The sequence below is a fragment of the Scomber japonicus genome, chromosome 10, assembly GCF_027409825.1.
Source record: "Scomber japonicus isolate fScoJap1 chromosome 10, fScoJap1.pri, whole genome shotgun sequence".
Lineage (NCBI taxonomy): Eukaryota > Metazoa > Chordata > Actinopteri > Scombriformes > Scombridae > Scomber > Scomber japonicus.
In genome coordinates, this window is record NC_070587.1 from 8,067,468 (window position 1) to 8,088,031 (window position 20,564).

Here is a 20,564-nt window from a genome sequence, read left to right on the forward strand (position 1 = left end):
GGTGTGAGTTATGAAAAGTAAAAGGTCAACAAGTCCAATGCCATTAAAAGAAAACTTCTGCTTTCTGTCACTGAAAATAAAAAAATAGATTCATGAAACAATGAGGTTAACAAACGAGGTTAATTAAAATCAAAAACCAATCGTTTTATTTAAAGACATGGTTATTAAGGGCAAAGTCTGCGATTAGTAACCTAACATGGGACTTGATGTTAGTATTAAGGATAAACAGCTTGGCACACTGGACACCTTTACCTTAACCAGTGGATCAAGCTTCTCCTCAATAAAAGGATGAACCCAGGTTTTACACTGTAATGGCTCAGCAGTCACAATGATGCTACAATTGATCTGAGCCTTAGAAGACTGAAGCCACTTCCCAGAGATCATATAGACACACACACACACACACACACACACACACACACACACACACACACACAAGTACATGGGGTTGGAGTTGCCTTTGTTTACCTTCTATCCCCCTTTATTGCGAGTGAGTGACAGATAGAGGATTGGGAAGTGAGAGATAGATAGATGAGGGTATGAGCAGACAGAGATGGCCCTGCCATGCTCCAGTGGCCAGCTTCAAGGACAGACTGGCTCTTCAATATCACAGCCTCTGTGTAATTAGACAGTGTTCTGTCACGCGCCAAAGAATTGCTCCTATTTGTGTCATATTAAATGCAGCATGGATATCCCCTACTGCGTTTTGCCACTGAGACCAAATGCAAAAAGGGGAGCAAAGGGGGATTTGTACAAATTTAATTACATTCATAATTCTCCCATCTTTGGCTGTAATCACTTGGGGTTAAGTTAAGTAAATCCACTTCTCAGCGAGCCACCCACGCCCTGTGTTGCTTTAGTAAGCAGTCTAACATCTGCCTTTCCCAGCAAATTTCATTGACACACTGAAACTCTCTAAGTGAAAGTAAACATAGTTCCTGGTATGCAGTGGTGAAACATTAACAGCTATACTGTTTCTACTGAACTGCTTCATGCTTTAGTTTGGAGCACTGCAGCTCACGTGTGTTTGTGTGTGGCTTTTCTGGTATATGATACTGTGTCTCTGAGGCCACCTGCAGTGTCTCCGAGAGGCAGGGAAGAATCTGCCGCTGTGTACACCTTTGTGGGTCTGTTTTTTGAGTCTTTGCATGTCTGCTTGTGTGTATTCGCCTTTGGTGCACTTCACAGCCAAATTGCAGCACAAGCAGGCAGCCTTTTCAACAGAGAGGGAGAGGAGTGAAGCAGATCAAACACAAGCCAACTAATCACAGACGCCGGCTAATTAGCGCAGTCCTCAAAGGGGAACCAGGAATGAGTGATGATTCCCCCCTATGAATTTCCCAGTGATGCTGTGCCGTATGCCACCACGAATGCTCTCCGGGTCATAGAGAGCGAGGACCAGAGAGGGTAAAGTGCAAAGAGAGCCACCAGTGATGTGGCCTTGTTGTAATCTTATCATCTCAGAGCACAGGGGCAAAGTGGCACTCAATACCTCTTATCAGTGTTTCGGTTCATGTGAACAGAACACACAAACACTATTGCTGTCACAACCTCAAGCACACACACACAAAAAGTTTTATCTCACCATCCTCAAATTAGACTGCATGTAACGTTTCCCATTAAGGGATTTCTGGAGCGATTAAATCCTGGTTGTGGTGATATTCCAGCCTCCAAAGCAGTGCACAGGTTGACATTCCTGAGCACAGAGTTAGAAAGCTGATTAACAGGCAGATCTGCCCCGCTGATCCCAGATTTCCAAAAGATCAGAGGCCGAGCTGTGAGGTATGGTGGCAGCTGCGGCAACCAATTACAGATGTGACACGCACACGCAAGCTTATGCACACAATCATACATGCATCCCCTGCCACACAGACGTGACCACATGCCTGTCCAGAAACACATTTCTCCAGGCTGAAGTCATTGAAGTGACGTGAACACCCCCCCACCCCCCTCCCGCTGTCCCCCAACCCCTCTTTTCTTCTAATCTCAGACGAGAGGGCACCTGTCAGAGAATGCTCAGTTCACCAGCCAGCGAAGCCTCACAGAGAGACAAGGAGAGAACAAATGAACTCAGAGAGAGCCAATAAAGATTCTAATAAGTCTCTCCAAAGGAGCTCGGACCACTGATGGGACTTTGTTAATATAAAAAACACTTCATCATTTTCCAACTGTCCAAGTCCCATTTTGTCTCCATATATCTCAACATCAGGCTAAACATAGATATTCTAATTCTAGCTCTGGGCCTGCCTTTGCACAACACTCTGTCATTGGGAGGATAAACACAACAACACAAACACACATTTGCGCTGACAAACACAGAATCATTCACATTTTCCTCATTTTGCCAGATTTATGAAGGAACAATACCCTCCCTCTGCCCTCTGCAAAGCTGCCATCAATGGCCAGCATTTGTTTCACATGATTACAGTGTGACAGTTGGCATTCATGAGGCAGACAAACACACAGAGATTCCAGACTTATTGTTATGACAAAAGTCCTAATATGCTTTGAATGTTAACAGCTGCATCAGGAGGCTGGAAAGTGAAACGAATTGGTGGGGCTAGTCACAGAAGACAAAAGAGATCTGAGAGTAAAATGAAAACTCGCCAATTTACAGTTGAGCAACGGCGTAGCGGGGAACAAAAAGACATGTAGATAAATAGGAACATAAGAGACATTGGAGGGGAGGTAGAGACAGATATGGAGAGATGGCGGGGGGGGGATGCTGCAGAGCAACAGCTGCTGAGCATCACATCTGCTCCAAGTGGAGTCATCAGCAAACAGACAGACTGGAACCGACCCACTGAGGCAAGCCCCAGGGAGAGCCAGGGATGGACAGAGGAAGAGTGGAGAGGAGGGGGTGGGGGTTAAGGCGAGGCATGCGAAGGATGAGATGAGGAGGATACAATTAAAGAGACAGAGGGTGAAAACGATGGAAAAAGGACATGACAGTGCACAGACGCAGGAGAGCTTCTACAACCTGTTACTCTTTACCCAAAATGGCGGTGATGGAGTAGGGGTGGGGCAGGCTGGTCGATGGTTTTGCGTGCAACAGGAAACTCAAATCACTTGTTGTCCTTCTCGCCATTTACCCGCCCTCCTCTTACCCATCCTTGACATCCTTCCTCTATCTCTCTCTCGCCTTCTTTCTCTTGAGCGAGACTGACAGAACAAGAGAAGCCTGTGAGAGTAAAGATGAAAGGCCGGAGAGGGAGGTGTGTGAGTGTGAGTGTGTGTGTGTGTGTGTGTGTGTTGTATAAGATCAATGAATGACCCCTCTTATCCCGCAACCCCCACTGGGGCGGCCCTGCCTTAACACAATAGCAAAACAAATACATACAACACATAGGCAGCAACTAGGAGGTCGCACTGCGGCATGCATGTTCGGCATGTATGCGTGGTTCACGTGTTCTCTCTTACTCACACCAGGTTCCTACTGTTGAAAATGAGACACACATGAAACATTGCTCTAACAAGGCTGCCTCAGCATGAATATCATCTCATGCCCAGCTTCATATCCTGTAGTGTACACCTTCAGCCTGTGGAGAGGCACCCTGAGGAGAGGTATGGACCCGGACATGTACATATTGTTCATCCATGATAGCAACCACTGGCAGCGCAGGCAACTCCATAGCAGAGTAAGCGATGTCATTTGGCAGCAAATGAAGGGGAAAAAGCAAAGTAGTTTACACTAGTGTCTATCTGAGGTCTCACAGCTAGCTCTAACATCAAGTTAGCCTGGGCACAGGACAAAGCTCAGATTGTGTTCACATCTCTGCGTGGTGGAATAAACATAGCTGCTGCTTCACAGTTTCCTTGACTTGGCTATCTTCCTTTCCCTCCTCCATTGTCACCCCCCACTGCCTAAAAGAACAATCTACCACGCAGCATGCCCCTCCAAAATATTTACTCACTCAGTCTTGGCTGAATACAAAGGCCATTCCCTTATTCTCTCTGATGTCTAACAAATCATGCACTCACATGCACCTGTGCCGGATCACACGATACACATCCGTTTATACATATACACACACACACACACACACACGTTTCCTGCAGTAAAAAAAATCCATCTGGTTTGTGGCATTGTCTCAATCTCTAAATTGGCCAAGAAAAACAAGTATTGCAGTCACTCCACCTTGCCTGCGGCAGGAAGTGTGTATCTTCGGCTCACATCCTTACACACACCTCTCTGATTCAATACCCCTGACAATGTATTAACACCTTTCCCAGTGCAGCTTGTGCCCTTCTTTCCTCTTTTACCTCTGTTTCTTTCTCTCTCCTATCTCAATCTGTCACCTTACTTTCTCCCCTCTGTCCTCTTTAATCTTTTTCTCATTGCATCCTTTCTGCTAACCGATTTTTGAAGTAGCTTTTACGACTAATCCAACAGCTTCTGTTTTTAGCAAGCAAACCAAATATAAGTTCATTAACAATCAAGTACTGAAATCAGTTGCTGGAGCTTTGCATACTGTAGCTTGCTTTTCCTGGCTTCTCATTCATTAGCATATGTTTGAAAAACCAAGTCTAAATGAAATGATCAGAGATGATGAGGAACAAACGAAGACCCAGAATTATTTCCATGATGTGGCTGTATGTCATGCTTGTTTTTAATGTGTTGCACTTTTTTAACAAGGCGCTCAAAATAGATCCAAATGAATGGAGAGTCAGAAAAAGCCTCAGCGCCCAGGGTACTGACACATCCCCAGGGTACCTACTGTTTTCGGGTGATTGTGGAAGAACTCTTATGGGGGTGTGCATGCTCATAAGTAATGATGTTCAATCAATGTTGAACTGCATTGAGTCGTGTTTCTCTACAGTATTTTTTGCCTAGTTTCTACCCTTGTAGTCGGCCTCTCCTTCTCTGACAGGGGATGTAGTTCCACGAGCTGCACCTGTGTCTCATTACCGCCACTGATGGTTCAGTAACAGGCTCCCCTCTCTCCACTCACCATTGTGCTCTCACTCTTTCCCTCCCTTTAGCTACTGCCAACATACATTTACCTCTAACAGCGTGGCCTGCACTCGCCTCTTCCCCTTGCTCATCCCACAGCATGCCATTCACATGATCTCTACAGCCCCTTTTTTCCTGTCAGTTCTGCCGTTACAGAGTCAGCACAAATAGGGTTTGTCAACTGTTAGGTGATCTAATGATTTTGTGCTAGACTGACCAATACCTTCAATTTGTCAACAGGTCCTCCAAGCAGCCTTTCACTTGAACAGGAAATGTCCACTTTTTAACACACACGCCCAAATCAATACTCTGTACCCCTTGTATCTACAGTTAGATGTATCCCTTACTTTCACAGCAAAAACAATATGTTTAACACATACTGTACACTGTGCTATGTCACCAAGATATTATACAGTTCAGTGCATAGCTGGTGGTATTACCTCCTCGATGTGGCTACAGCTTCTTCACAAAAATAAGCTGGGAATTGTGCTTATTGCCACCACTTTACTGAAGATTAGGGCTTCAGTTTCATTGGCTCAAACTGGGGTAACCATGCATGAAGAATACTGTGGCAAAGTAAAATAGCACTCAAGTTAGAGTTCACTCTTTGGACAGCACCTCATCAAGAGAACTGCTGTGATATTTCAACCTGTAAGGTCCATGCTTCTCAAGCTTACTATGCTGACCTGTGCTTGGTGTGATTGATACAGTATTTGGCACAGCAGGTAGCTGCACTGCTGGGCTCCAACTCCACTGTCTTCATTTTTACTGTTCTCGAATGCTACCAGCTACATTTATTTCAAACTGAAAAGAAAAGCTCTGATGTATAGCTGTTCCTCATTTATATCCTATTTTTCATGAAATGTATCTCCATCTCCATCCAACTTGAGTGGAAAAGTCTCTGAAATAACATTTAAACGCATTATAACAAGACTAAGAGTCTATAGCCATCCTAGCAGCTCTATGGGGGTGCAGTTCGGCAGTGGAATATCAGCATGCCCACAATGACTATGCTAAAACGTGGATACTCAGCAGGTATAATGTCTGCCATGTTGACCATCTTAGTTTGGCTTTAAGCATGTTATCACCGGCTGAAGCTGGTGGGTGTATTATTACTTACTTTTCATAATAAAAAACTGACCATTTAAGCTGATGTTGGTGCTAGGTAAAAGGTCAGGGAATCAAAGTTATTAAAATTCATCATCTGGGGACAATAAATGTCTGTACCAAAGTTCACAGCAATCCATCCAACGGCTGTCAAGTTCGTTTTTAATGGCATAAAAAGAGAAAGAGAAAAGAAATGAGTGCATCACCTGGGAACCATAAATGTCTGTGCAAAATTTTGTGCCAAGCCATTTAGTCAATGCTGAGATCTAGCAAATGCCAATCCATGCAATAGTTGACAAGATATTTCACATGATATCTTACAATCATATTTTTCATACATGTTTACAATCCATGTAATTTTGTCATCCTGATTTCCATATAGTCATTCTTTTTTTTGGTCTATTCTGTACACATGACATCTATTGCACATCCATGTAGGAAGATGGATCCCTCCTCTGTTGCTCTTCTTAATGTTTCTTTCATTTGTCCCCAGTTAAAAAGGGTTTTTGGGGGAGTTTTTCCTTTGATTCGATTTGAGGGTCTAATGATAGAGGGAATTGTATGTTCATCCTCTTTGACCATGATGTCTGTACAAATTTACATGCAAATCCCTAGTCGTCAATGTTTCCATCTGGACCACAGTTGTCAACTAACCAACCATCACTGCCCCAGAGCCATGCCTCTAGCATTGCGTAAAAATTGTGTGTTTAGATGGACTCCAATCAACATGTGTCACATTAAGATCAATTCAGGTTTCAATCTTCCATAGGCATATGGTCTCATATTGAATTATGCATTAAATATGTAATCAGACTGGCCTAACTATGATATCATAGCCGCTATCTGATTCTTTTAAGGCCAATTAACCCCAGTGTCAGCATTAAATGGCCAAGTAAAAGCTCAAGTGCATTCATTATACTTGACAAATGAATGCAATACTGATGCAGATTACATGAGTCCTAAAACCAGCTACTATGGAAAAAAGGCAGTCTGACATTACCCTTGATGGCTTCTGAGATAACTTGCTCCAGAATGTGATGGCTTTCCAAGATGAGCGGAGGGAATTGAGTGGCTATAAGCATTAGAAGATCGTGGACAGGCTCCCTCCTACACTGTGCATATTAATTCTTCTAATGTAGCTAAGCTCAGCTTGTCACACGTTGACACTGCATAATTATGTCATCTACTAGGGACGAGCTTTTTAAAGGGCAAACATGTGGTGCAGCAAAGTGTCTCTGTTGACGGAGAGGTTCTATGTTCTAAAATGTCAATACACGTCTAACGAATGGTTTACTTTTAGCTCGTTAGGACCTTTAAGGCTGCATTATGGAAATAATGTTAGATCTATGGCAACCAAAAGGACATCAGTGGAGAGTGGAATGAGCACTCTGAGGTGAGTGTCTTAATATAGCTGGAAAGTCTACCTCAAGAAGCCCTTTTTACAATAACGAACCAGCCAATTCTTTAATATCCTGACTGACAGGAGCGTCCATCAAACGCCCAGATCCCCTCACCCATGCCCTCTCACGTCATCCATCAATCCATCCTGACAGCCCTACCTCCATCTTTCACTATGTAAATAAACAACTGAAAGAGGAGGGGAGGAGCAAAGAGCAATGGGGCTGGGGGAGAAATCAAAGTAGGGCACCTCAACCTGAGATAAGCAGGCCCAAGTCGGGTTCAGAGAGGAAAAGGCAGAGTGGCGCATGTGGGGCGAACAAAAAAGGGGGGAGGGGGGGGGCATACCGTTAAGTGAAGGCAGGAAGGAAAGCAACAATGGGTCGAGATGTGCAGGATAGAGACAGGAGAGAGAAAGTCATCTGGAAGGAATGGGGGTCGGCGGGAGAAATTGAAAGAGAGGAAGGCAATGACAGCCAAATGAGCAGACACACAGGGGGGAGTCATGTGAAAGAATGCAGAGGAGAAGGGTAGAAGAGGGCAACTCAAGAGAGAAAAGCATCTATGGAGGACATCAATAATCTATGCCAGATAAAGCAATTCTGTGTCAAAAGTAAAGAATGAAAAGAAGAGGGAGAATGTGGATGTGAGCCAGAGAAAGAGACAGACACAAATGAACAAGAGAAAGTTGGTAGGTGGAGCCTGAGGGACTTCTATTTAAAACCAGGACAATTGCAAACACTTGTTTTAGTTTACACAAGCAGAGGAACCACATCCTCTTCCTCACCTCACCCCCCATTTCCCCAGTCAGTGTCTATTTAAATGTGTGTTTAAACGGCGAGTGCTACAGCTCTAATCACGGCTGGCATCACAGCACATTCCCTCTCTGCTTCTCCCTCCCTACCTTCTCCCCCCCCAGCATGCAGCCTTCTTCTGTCGCTCAGACCGCACACACACTCGAGATGCGCACACTCATGCGTGCACCCTGCATGACTGTACTGTGCCAGAGATAAATTCATGAATCACTGGTGCACAAATCAGCCGCGAGCTTGTTGCGAGAGGACGAAAGTGGGAAGAGAGGAAAAGGACACAAGTAAGCGATTAAAGCGTTTCCTTTAAAAGCTTTTAAAAAAGGAGGAGGAATCAGGAGATGGCTCCCAGCAACCTGAGGGAGAGAGCACATACCCAGAGGGTCTTAGTGACAAGTACAAGTCAGCAGAGAAGGTACTTTTCTTTCTCCTCTCTCCCGGCTCTTCCTAAAGGGGCCAAGATAGAAAGCCAAAACAGCGAGGAGCCAAGTAACGAGCATGTGTATGTGAAATGACAAATATTTGACTTTCTGCACACAAATGCACTTTGTGGAACGAATCAAGGTCTTGTGTACTAAGAAAACCTCTTAAAAAAAAAGGCTCCACAGTGGTCCTCCACACAACAAAACAAAAAAAAACCAACAACCTCCATCAGCCTCCATTTCAAAAGAAACTACCCAATCATCTCTTGTTACAAAGCTACTTTCCCTCTAGGGGCACTACTCAAAGGCAGGTCTGTCCGCTGATACAGGTGTGGCGCAGGGGAGAAAGGGAAGGGGAGGGAGGACAAAGGATGGCCTTTTCAGTGGTCTCCCTCAGCTCACCTGGATTAGGGGGGAATGGAGGGGTTAGAGTCAGAGGGGAGGAAGGAGGAGGCGGGTCTCTAAGCTTGGACTGAGAACAATAGTGTCTCTGTTTTCAGTAACACCGAGTGCATCATTCTGTCTAGCAGCAGACTAAAAACAACATCTCAAGGTTGCTGCTGTTGAATGCTGAATTTCTTGTGCAAATATTTGTTTAACATAAAAGTTAAATATTTATGATGACAGGTTTAACAAAGACTTCCACCTCAAAATAATATCCTGTTTGTCCACTATTAGCAAACAAGGAACATGCTGTCAGATTTACTGATAGCAAAAACTTGAAACAATAACTTCAGATTTTAAGGCTGTAACTAACAATTTTTTAGTCAATTAGTCAATGCCAATTTTTTTTTCATTTTGTCTTGTTGAAAAAACAATTGCCCAGAGCCCCACGGTGAAGTCTTTAAATTGTTACTCAACAGTCCAAAACCCAAAGATTCAAATGATTTAAAATGATGTAAAAAATTAAAAAATTAAAAAAATTAAAAGCACAAAGTATACAAGTAAAGGAACTGGTGCAAGCAAATGTTAGACGTTGTTTAGAAAATGTCTCAAAATAAAACTGATGGTCAAAATAGTTGATTAAATTACAAATATGAACAGTTTCAACTCTTCTATATTTTGAACAGAAAAGTTAAATTAATGTCTGCTGTAAATGTCTGACTGCATTTAGAGTCATAATCTACATTATAGAGCAACAACTGTTATAGATGTTGTTCTTTGTGATTAAGAAAAGTACACTTTTAGTGATACTATGCTCACAATTATCTGTCTATATTCAAATAGATTTGTGCGGTGTCTCTCAAACACAGTCTCAGCAAAAAGTGAACATTAAGCTTCATAAAGCTGCTTTTTCGGTTACACCGCTGGATTGTATTACATTGTACTTTGTGAATTAACTCTTCAAAAGTAATCCCATTTCTACTTCAGTGTGAGATTCTTGTTAGATGAGTCAAGCTATATTACTGGACTAGTGACTGCCTGCGGGGGAGACGAGTGTGTGACAGCATCTAGCAGCAGGGGAGTGGACATTGTCAGCCTGATCCCAGCACTGCACGACAAGTTAGCTCTGCTGAAAATGAAATAAATCCAGCATCTGTTTCCATTTGCCTGTCTTACCTCCCCTGCTTAGCTCACACGCTTACTTGCCTTTGCTCTGTCACTTCCCCTTGCACTCCTCTGTACAGTAATCAAGTGACTCAACCATCAACTCAGCCCCGAAAATCCCTGAGAATTGTGTGCATGTTTCCACAATTTATGTACCGTTTGTGCTGTACGTGTGTGTTTGTGGCAGGCGTGTAAGGAGGTGGTGGTGATGAGGGAGACAGAGGGAGAATAGGGTGAGATAATTGTGGGGAGGGGTGTGGTGGAGTGAAACACTGTAAAAGTGTCACAGCAACTTAACCTTCAAAAAATGCCCACCAGGGTTGAGTGGGAGGAGGTGTTCTTTGCCATTAGAGGAGAAGGAGGGAGAGGAGGAAAAGTGTACGAGAGAGAGAGAGAAAGAGAGAGAGAGAGAGAATGATTGATGTGTAGAAGAAAAAAGAAACAGAAGACCTCGTTAAGGGAGGTAGGAAGGTAGGGATGCCTTCAATACAAATGTCTGTGGGCAAGACTGGGTCTGTTCAGGAAGTATGAGAGGAGAAAAGTAGAGCGAGAGACCGAGCAAGCAAATGAGAGTAGGAGAGGGAAAGTAGCATAGGCAGTTTGGATAGGCTTAAGGAGAAACTCCAAGGCTGACATAGGTAGAAGAGACAACTGAGGAATTGGACGGTGGGACAGGGAGGAGAAGAAGAAAGCTGCACAACAGAAGAAGAGAGATTAAGGGGAAAGGGAGAGTAAGAGGATAGAGGAAAGCAACAGACATTCCAATTACAGAAGCAGAAACGAGGGATTGATGACGAAGAACAGAGGGGGGAAGGAGAACAAAGAACAGGAGGAAAAGAAATACAGTAAGAGACAGCAATTTACTGAGCGGATGGATCAATTATGCAGACCAAATTACAGAGAGGAGGAAGTTGGAGCATTACAGAAGGACGTAAACAGGGAAAGACGGAGAGAGGAAAGAGGAAGAATGAATCAAGCTGGAGAAGTCGAAGTAAAAAGGCACAAATGTGACAGGGAGAGAGTGACAGATTAAAGAACAGGCAATCAGCTGAGCAGATATGAGACAAATTGCTTCAAACGAAGGAGGGCCAGCTCTCCCTAAGGAGCCACACCAAACAAACCCTGACACACCCCTGTTGACAAAACACAGCACTGATAACTGAATAAACCTGCTGCCTCCGTTTGACCTTAATGTGGTGTTTGCTTCAGGGGAGGATTTAAATGCTCCTGCCATTTCAAGGCTCTGGGGACTAATGACGACTGTGCTGCTTCTTTATCAGAGCAGCATGGCGACATATTTTTAAAACAACAAATGAAACAATAGCGCTGATATCAGTCGCGACATAGAGTCGTAGCAGCGGGGCTTGTTTTGTGAAACACAAGAATACTCTCCACATGCTCCCATGAAAAATAAACCTGCTCTGCATTATCTCAGCGATGGCGTAGTCTGTTTCCTTATCTCATATTTCTCAAAAGATGATATCTGTGTAAGGATACTACATTTTCTTTATATTGCAGTGTGTAATTTTACCCTGTTGCACAGATAAGTCTCCTTCGATCATGGGGAAAGCTGACTGAATTGAAAACAGCCGGTGCGCAGAAGGTTTTTTGGGGAGCACGACTCTATATCCAGCTCCCGTGGACCTGACAAGGCCCTGTCATACCAAATTCAATTTTCTCCTCTAGCCAGCCTGTCCACTGGCTCTGGTGATAAGTGTGAATTTGACATGACCTTGTCAAAGTCAGATGTGATGAAGATGCAGCACGTTTGTGTTTGTGTTTGTGTGTGTGTGTGTGTATATTAATAGTAGAGCAAAGGTGTACAGATAGGTAACAAAAACAGACAAGACCGGCTGGGATGTTGTCGTTAACACATGTTGATCAAAAGGAGTAAAATGCGTGAGATGGGACATAGAACATAGGTAGAAAGAGCTCGCCATTTCACGAACTAGGGGCAGAGAGGACACAGGGAGGGATTAGCAGAGGAGGAGGGGAGAGAGAGAGATGTTTCATAGCGCTGTCAACCCGATAGAGCGAGCCCTAATGTTTTCAATATCACATAAGGGCACTGCATCATCCACCATTCAATACCGGATCAATAACGCAAACCACCTTCCACCTCGCAAACTACATTTAGACACATTAAGGTGACTGCTAATGAGTATATGTGTGTGTGTGTGTATATGGAAGGGACACGCCGAGGACACCGTCAAGGGCCTCAGTGCTTAGTTCCACAAAGATCTGCTGAGCGCACTAAAGGGAGGATTTCAGAAATAAAAGAATGTGACAAAGACAGAGGAAAGAGGAGAAAGATGACAGAGAGCGAATACAGGTCAGGTTGTAATAATAAAAAGAGAAAGGTTAGTGCAAGCAGACCCTCACAATCCACAATATTATTTCCAAAAGATATTCTGGATGATTTGAATGGTGTGCTGCCCTATGTGTGGTGTGTGTGTACTTTTTGCTGCAAGAGACAAATTTCCATTGAGGTATACAACAAAGTTAATCAATAGATTATTCAACGGAGGGCTGTTTCACTGATAAATTTGTCTCTCCTGCTTTAAAAGAAGAAGGGAGGGAGGTACGACTAGATTAAAATGAGCTGATAATTCTTGGCCTCACTGGTTCACTCATTTACACCGTTTTTCGAAATCCTCCTTCCCCCTCCTGCCAAGAAGCTGTGCTATGGAATTTGAAAATGTCGACATCCTCAACCCCCAACTACTCTGCTCCTCCTTCGCTGCTCCCCCCCTCAGTGCTTCTACTACAGCGGGGGTCATGCAGAAACCCATAACCCAAGCATAGTTAATTAAGGATATTTCATTTTAAAGGAGTTTGGCTGCTTTTCAATGGATCTTCACGTGGAATTTCTGCTCATTCTCCACATTGGTGAAGCTGTAATAGGTTTGACCTGCATCTCCCTAAATTCCATCTAGCGTTTGTTAGACATAGATGCAGATTTGGCAGGTGGTGTCTAAATTAATGGTGTGAAAATGTGTGTGTGACCAAAAAATGAAGTGAGCCACATGCTTTAAAGCATTTCATACAGGATAAGCTGCTGGGATGCTATTACAGCAAATAGTACAGTCTTAAAACTCTCTATTATCTAGAAACATGTGGGTGGTTGGAGTTCATTATAGAATGATTTCCACAGATACCAGTGTGTGAGCTAATGCACACAGATCTGACATAGATAGCAGTTTAACCCAACATCTCTGCCAAGAACATCATCGAATGCAGTGCAGTTGTGTTTTTGGAAACCCCTCAGCTGCTCTATTCATATTAATGATATTTGGCATTCCTTCTAAGATGAGGATTTTTGCTCATTTTCCTTTGGATCAGATGTGACTGACTCCAGCAGTCTGGCAACACTTAGAGCCAAACACAAACATCCCTGTGGGGGCTCTCGGTGTGACTGCAGGGTGCCACCATCCACCCTGCATGTACATGTAGGCGGAGGGCAATAGAGGGGACTTCCGACATGGAGACGCCGCCCGCCGTCACACAGCTATTGGTTTTGGCTCTCTTGTTACAGGAAAGCCACTATCATTACTTACAAGTTAAAGAAAAAGTATCCTCAAAGAGTCAGTTAAATGAGCAGGGAGAGATAAAAAGGGATGTCCTCAGATCTGATGTCTGTGCAAGATAACAGGGTTGCTGATGAGGATGATACAAACCAATTTTAGAAAGAAACACTAACGCACACATGCACTGTCATCCTGCAATGTGACAGCTCCTCCCTATTATTGGAATGTCATCTGACTTACGGCGCAGCCTCAGGTTACGGACATTATTCATCACCAGCTGTATGTGTGTGTGTGTGTGTGTGTGTGTGTGTGTGTGGGTGTACTCTATTGTCTTTTGTGGTCCAATACCGCAGCCTAAAATGCAACAAGAAGTGACAAGATCGACTTCCCTTTCTTCAGATCTATCCATTCTGTCTAATAATATTTGTCAAGTCAACAATAAACCTGATGGATCATGTGTGTTTCTGGTTATTGGTAATGAAAACTCTTTTTTTTTCTCCACTGAAACTCCTTTATCAAAATATCTGTAATATCTAAAACCCTGTAAGATGTCGAGGATCAACATCATTTAAATCAATATAACATCCATATAAAAAGGTTTTTAAAAATGAAAAGCGCCTGTTGCTCAAATGTTTTCAATACATCTATTAAAGAGCTTTCCATTCATCGCTGGTGTATTGTTGGATAAGAGGTACTCCATTTCTAGGCAGCCATTAAACATTGACTCTAAGAGGGGATCTTTTTTTTTTCTTTTTATCACATACCTGCAGAAATAAAAAGTAATAATAGGAAGCTGTCAAAATCATTAGGCTCATTTGGTAAAATGCCAAATGTTTTCTTCAATCATTGTATAAGTTAGTTATTCAAAATTAATGGGGCCACACAGTGTCCATTTACACATACACACACACTTACTTGGTATCACTCTCACGTCTGCATGAAGCCATTAAGTAAATTCAAGCACACTTTTATGTCTGAATCAACAAACTCTTAATGGTGATTATAAAAGTGGGAGTGGGGGGTTACAGATGTGTCATTTAAACAGGAAGGGTCCTTAGTAAATGTGTATGTACATACTAGCACATGTCACAGCCACAGCGAGACTTTCTTACACACATAAAAGACACACACACACACACACACACACACACACACACACACACACACACACACACACACACACACACACACACACACACACACACACACACACACACACACACACACACACACACCTGACCTTTTCAAAATCCTTGTGACATTTACAGGGCCGGTGCGAAGGGGCAAGGACAGCTCATTTACATAATGATAGGAACTAACCACTACAGTCATTAACACAAAAACCAAACTGAGACCGAAGACTCTCGCTCCACAGGGACTAATGAGATACTAAGGACGTACTTTTTCCTTCTTTTATTATTAGGTGCAAAAAAAAAAACCTCCTCATGATCCATGACTTACAATACCTCCTTCTTAATAAACAGAGTGTAATGCTCATTCCTTTTGTCATGATGAATGGTCCCTGGCTTGGCACAACCAGTGTTCACACAAGAATCTCTCCATGTGTAAGCAAATAGTTAGAGCTAATAGTTTGAGCTATTGCACAAGCGAGACTGCCAGCAAAAAAACAGAACTACATCAGAGTCATTGAGTGTCTAAGTGTGTGTGTGTGTGTTTGTGGCAGGGAAGGGCACAGTGTTGTGAAAATGCTGGAAACTACCCTGCATAATGATTTTGCAATATGAACACAATTTCAACACGGCCCATACAGCTTTGCCTGAGAAGAAATCCTACAGCCATGGTGACAGACTGTGCTGAGGTCACATGTGTTTTATTTTCCTGTCTGTCTGCATGTTGTTCCTGTCATAAACAGCATGGCCTTGAGTCCACAGAGAGGCAGGGAGACGGGGGAGGGAGGCCATTTGAATAAAGCAATGACTACTGTCAGTCAAACAAAAGCACTGGACAGGAGAGAATGAAAGATAGCTGAAAATAAACAGAGACAAGAACAAGGCCCCTGTATGTACTTGACGGCAGAGGTGGGGGAGGGAGCGAGGGATGGCGGGAGAGAGAGAGGTTTCAAGTAGCGGGTGGGAAAGAGGGGAGGTGGGGCATCGCCTGTCTTAATCAGTTGCTACCCGGCTTCTATTCCAGCCAATCCTGAAACTCAGGCACAAACCCCGCGCACTGCAACAGCAAGCACCCAAAAAGCCACCTGTTCCCTCAAAACTGAAGAGAGCCGTCAAGAGTAGCTGTGCATCTGAAGTAGCTTTGCTGGATGTCTTCCAGCACATAAAAAAAAATAAGAACTGATTCTTTTTTTGTGAGCAGAGAACCAAGCAGCATCCTCCCCCGGCCCTGACCCCGCGTGCCCACCAGTTTCTCAGGAAGCCAGCCAGCCAGCCACCCCCTGCACGCATGCAGCTTACTCAGCCATAAAGACAATGCTGTGTAGCCTCATATCCCCCACCCTAAACTCCCCCTCACATAAGCCCACCCCTCTTCTAATAAAAACATCTCCATGGTAATGGGCCAAGCCTTTCTGACCCACATCCGTAGTCCCTCCACAAACTTGACTGGGGAGTGGGGGGTTGGTATTATAATGCAATTTCAGAACTTAAACTGGACCCCCACCTGCCAGCTTTTATTAAAGGTAAATATGTGTGTGTAACTACAGAAACCTACCTTCATTAAAAATCCATCACACTCAATAGTGGATTTTTACATTAAAGCAAGGTCGTTTTAACTGAAAATGTTGCAGAGAATTAAACCACTTCTCTGACTAGCAGGATAAAAGTGGAGGTATGTGGTTGCTGTCAAATCTGAGAGGTACTGGGAAACTAAAAATGCAAAGTAGACAACTGAAAAGTTTGAGTTTAAGTAGCATAGCTTAACTATTACCCAAAAGGAGGTCAGAGGTTCATTTTAGGAGAAGTAAATGACTCAAATGAAAGAAAACTGAGAAGCAATGTGTTTGCTTCTTCTGGTTAAGCATGCTTTTTTTTCTCCAATGCTCATAAATATGTAAAAACCTTTTGTTTGGTTTTCCCCCCACTTCCCTCCATCCCCTAAGAGCACTTCATGTTCTGTACAATGAAACTGTACAAAAAACAGTCCACTGCATGCATGAATAAGTCAAAAGAGTTACTGTGCTTATGAGTTGTGATTAAAACAACTCCGAGATCCACAACATTACTGTACACTTCTGAAAATGTATACTGTAGCTGTGCCAGGATGTTAGATCCAGCCCTACATATTTGCCCTAATTACAACACAAAACAAATAGCTGGCCCAGCGAGGAACCAAAGAAAATGTTGAACTGGTTTCATGCCCCCCCCCATCCACATAGACACATTCATATGTTAATAGGTTAACCGCATGCCATGAATGTTTTCTCTCATATCTGGGCCTACTCGCAGTGACTGGTGTACCATAGGCTACCTGATCTCTAGTGGAGTGAAAAACACCTGAATAATTAACCTGTATAAAAGAGGTTGTCAAGGAAGCAGCAGGTGTAGTCTAGTTTAAAGTAATAATAGCCCTACTTAATTTTAAATGCAGTCCTACATGGGAGTGGTTCACTAAAATTAAGTTACAAGTGAAGAAGGAAGCTAGTATAGGTTAAAAGACTCAATATCTCTTTATGTACATTAAGAGCTGTTTCCTATCTCCATTTTTCTCAACTGAACTGTAACTAATAAATGGTGATGTGTGGGGGTAGAAAAGGAGCAGGGGGATGTTGTGGAGGAAAAGACTGCCTTTAGGGCAAGAGTATAGGCTATATATACCAAGAACAGACTGAAGCAGTGGCTCATCTGGAACCGGAGATGAAGGTACCGGAAAGCACCTGCGACTCCACTGAGCCACACCTAGAAAACTAAATATGGCGTGAGTCACCGACCGAAACTCGGGTCAAAGAGCGACACAGATTGTCTATGTCAAGAATTTGGTTACATTGAAGTATCACGTTCAAATCTTTCATTTTATGTCAGGGTAAGCACAACTCTTGAGATATCTATGGGTTAAAGCTCAAAAACAGTAAAATACAGCGAGCGAGAAAAGCACCTGTCTGTCACCGCCCTGACAGGTGGGGGTCAGGTTTAAATTTATCTCCTGTTAATTGTTTCAAAGCTCAGAAAAAAGGAAATGAAAGGTGGAGTGTGGTTAATAATCAGCTGGAAGTTCAAAAAAAAGTGTCCATTTCTTACCTTGTAGTAAAAGTATCGACGCGACCAAGAAGAACAGTCTGGTCACTTTAACGCAGTCATGCCAATTTCGGGCGTCATGTCTCGCCATGGTTGATTACGCTCCTCTTTATGAAACCAGGCGCGCTGTCTCTCCGAAATATATGCAAAAGGTTGGATTCAGTCTCTGGGTAAATTCTCACTCATTCAAGGCGGAAAAAAACTTGTCTGGATACAGGACAGATCAGTGGGTCCGACAGAGATTACTATTTCAAGTGTCACTCACTGCGCCTTTAAGACTGAGTCTGATGAAAATTAATGAAAATCCCTCTGAGTTCGTCCTGGCGGCGCACAGGTAAATATTTCCTCCAGCTGGTGGTCTGGGTGTAATGAACTGCTGCTGCTGTTGCCGTGCTCTCTGCTCCAACAACTATCCTCTGAGTCTGAGCGCACCGCGGTCCAACTGTGTGACTGACTGGATGATGTCATCAGCCTGAGAGGCGTCACAGCCCTGCTTCCTAAAAACCAATTAGGACCGGTGATAGCAGGAGGGGCACCTCTGGGTACAACTTGTTGAAATAGCCAAAAAGCAGTCCCCCCGCCCCCCCTCCTTAGAAAACAGAACGTGCAACTAAATCTAACATCTTGACACCACAGCGGATTTTTCTTTTGCTGGAGATTCCTGCATTTAGTAGAAACCACATTCACGTTATTTAAAAGCATGGTAGACTGCATATCCACATATGTATAGTAGCTTACATGTGAAGCCCTATGTTTAAGATTCAATTGTTGAATAGCATAATTTACAACCAATACTGAATACTTAGTCATTTTTGATTCATTTGCAGCCACCGCTCCACATGTGTATAATTAAATCACTAGCAATTAATGTAAATATTATCTACAGAAAAGCAGAAGTCAGTCTAAAACATAATGAAGTTACTACACAATCAATCTAAGGGAGTCTGTTGTGTTGTATAGTGGCGAGGCACGTGGAAACAGATGATTCTTACGCCCTCTGCTGTTTGTTTCTGCACACACAATTGAGATTGGCTGCTGTATTCCGTAAACTCCAGAACAACGGATGCCAAAATCAATAAACCTTCATTAATGAACGGCAAAAACAAATCCAGTGGCAGTCAGCGAAATCACATCAAGAGGAAACAGCTTCTCATGTATCTATTTGCAGACTCCCTGTTGATGAGATTTTTTTTTCTTCCACAAAATAACTTCCAATTCATTTTGTCCTATTTTCCTCTGAAGCAGGGTGCATACTAGCATAGCAAAGGCATTATCTGGTTTAGGTCTAATCCCTATACCCAAGTGGTTTACAGCCAATGTAATTACATCTCCATAAGTCCCACAGTTTAAACTGTGCTGCTCAGTTCCTTCCGTTCTTTTCCATTTCCAAATTCCCCACCAGTGTCATCTTCTTATTTTCAGACTGTACTACTGAGGTGCAGATTTTGAAGGTGTTGATACTGATCAGAGGTCAAACAATGTTCTGCACCTCACAGAAATAAGTGAACAATTGAAATGCGTTCTTCCTTTTTTAAGTTTTAAGCCTTCAAAAGAGAAAAGAGTATTTTCTTTCCACTCCTTGCCTACTGTAAATCCAGAGACTGTGAAAGCATCAGCCGTGCCAACAAAGCAACTGTGGCTTTAAATGCCAACAGAACTTTTTGTCGCCACATTTTAATTGGCAGCCGTCTGTAGCTGAGTGTTTCAGCACCAACATGCTCAGAGAAACTATCCCCTAGTTCCCACAAAGCAGGGACGACCCGCATGACCACAACCACTTCTAAATCTTTGCATTCATGCTGGCTTTAATAAAAGCCCTCACCCAATAGAGGATTTTATTCCTTTTCCTTCCCATACTCATCAATTTTTCATACCAAATCGACCTTCACACCTTCCACTTTCCAGCTACCACCCACTTTACTTATACCTCATCTACACCCTCGGTTCGTTTACACTTTCCTCCCTTTTTCCTCATTTCTCCATCCTCCTCATTCCTCCCTCCCTCCCTCCCTTCTCTCCCTCTTCCCGTGTCATTCGATTTCCTTTGTCCACTCGTCCTTCACTCCTTGTAGCCATCCTCTCTCCTCATGCTCTCCGGGGGTCTGTGGCAGTGATAATGAAGTGCATAGTTAACAGATATTAGCTCATTGGCAGTGGATTCATTAGACAGAGCCAAGGCTTATGGTGATTATTTACCCACAGAGGAGGGGCCACAGGATCAGTAGCATGCTCTGTGTCAGCAGCCACAGGCTTCTTTGAAGTCACACTGTCTCTGTTCCCTTTGCAACATTCACACTTCTCTCCGTGGGTTTTCTCATTCTGTCTGAGCACCTCTCCTTACACATTTCTCCCATCTTGCTGTCCTCACCTTTTTGTCTCTTTCCCTGTCATTAGACACCCACAATACATATCTGCTTTCTCTCTTTCTCTCTTTCTCTCTCCCTCTCTCTCTCTCTCTCTCTCTCTCTCTCTCTCTCTCTCTCTCTCTCTCCCTCTCTCTCTCCCTCTCTCTCTCTCTCCACCGCCCCCATTCACCCAATGGTAATTATAGAAAAATCTGTAATAGTGCTCAGAGGAACTGATAATACCTTTAG

General features: G+C 43.4%; 1 protein-coding gene across 2 annotated transcripts in view; it reads right to left on the bottom strand.

Annotated features, from left to right (window-relative positions):
• Positions 1-18,398, bottom strand: part of si:ch73-22o12.1 (nectin-2) — a 76,734-nt gene extending 58,336 nt beyond the window's left edge. For both annotated transcript variants that reach the window (XM_053326443.1, XM_053326442.1), the window contains exon 1: positions 17,974-18,398. In XM_053326443.1, coding sequence (XP_053182418.1) covers positions 17,974-18,061 — 88 coding nt within the window. In that variant the 5' untranslated portion in view covers positions 18,062-18,398. The remainder of the gene's footprint in view (positions 1-17,973) is intronic.
• Positions 18,399-20,564: the final 2,166 nt, after the last annotated feature.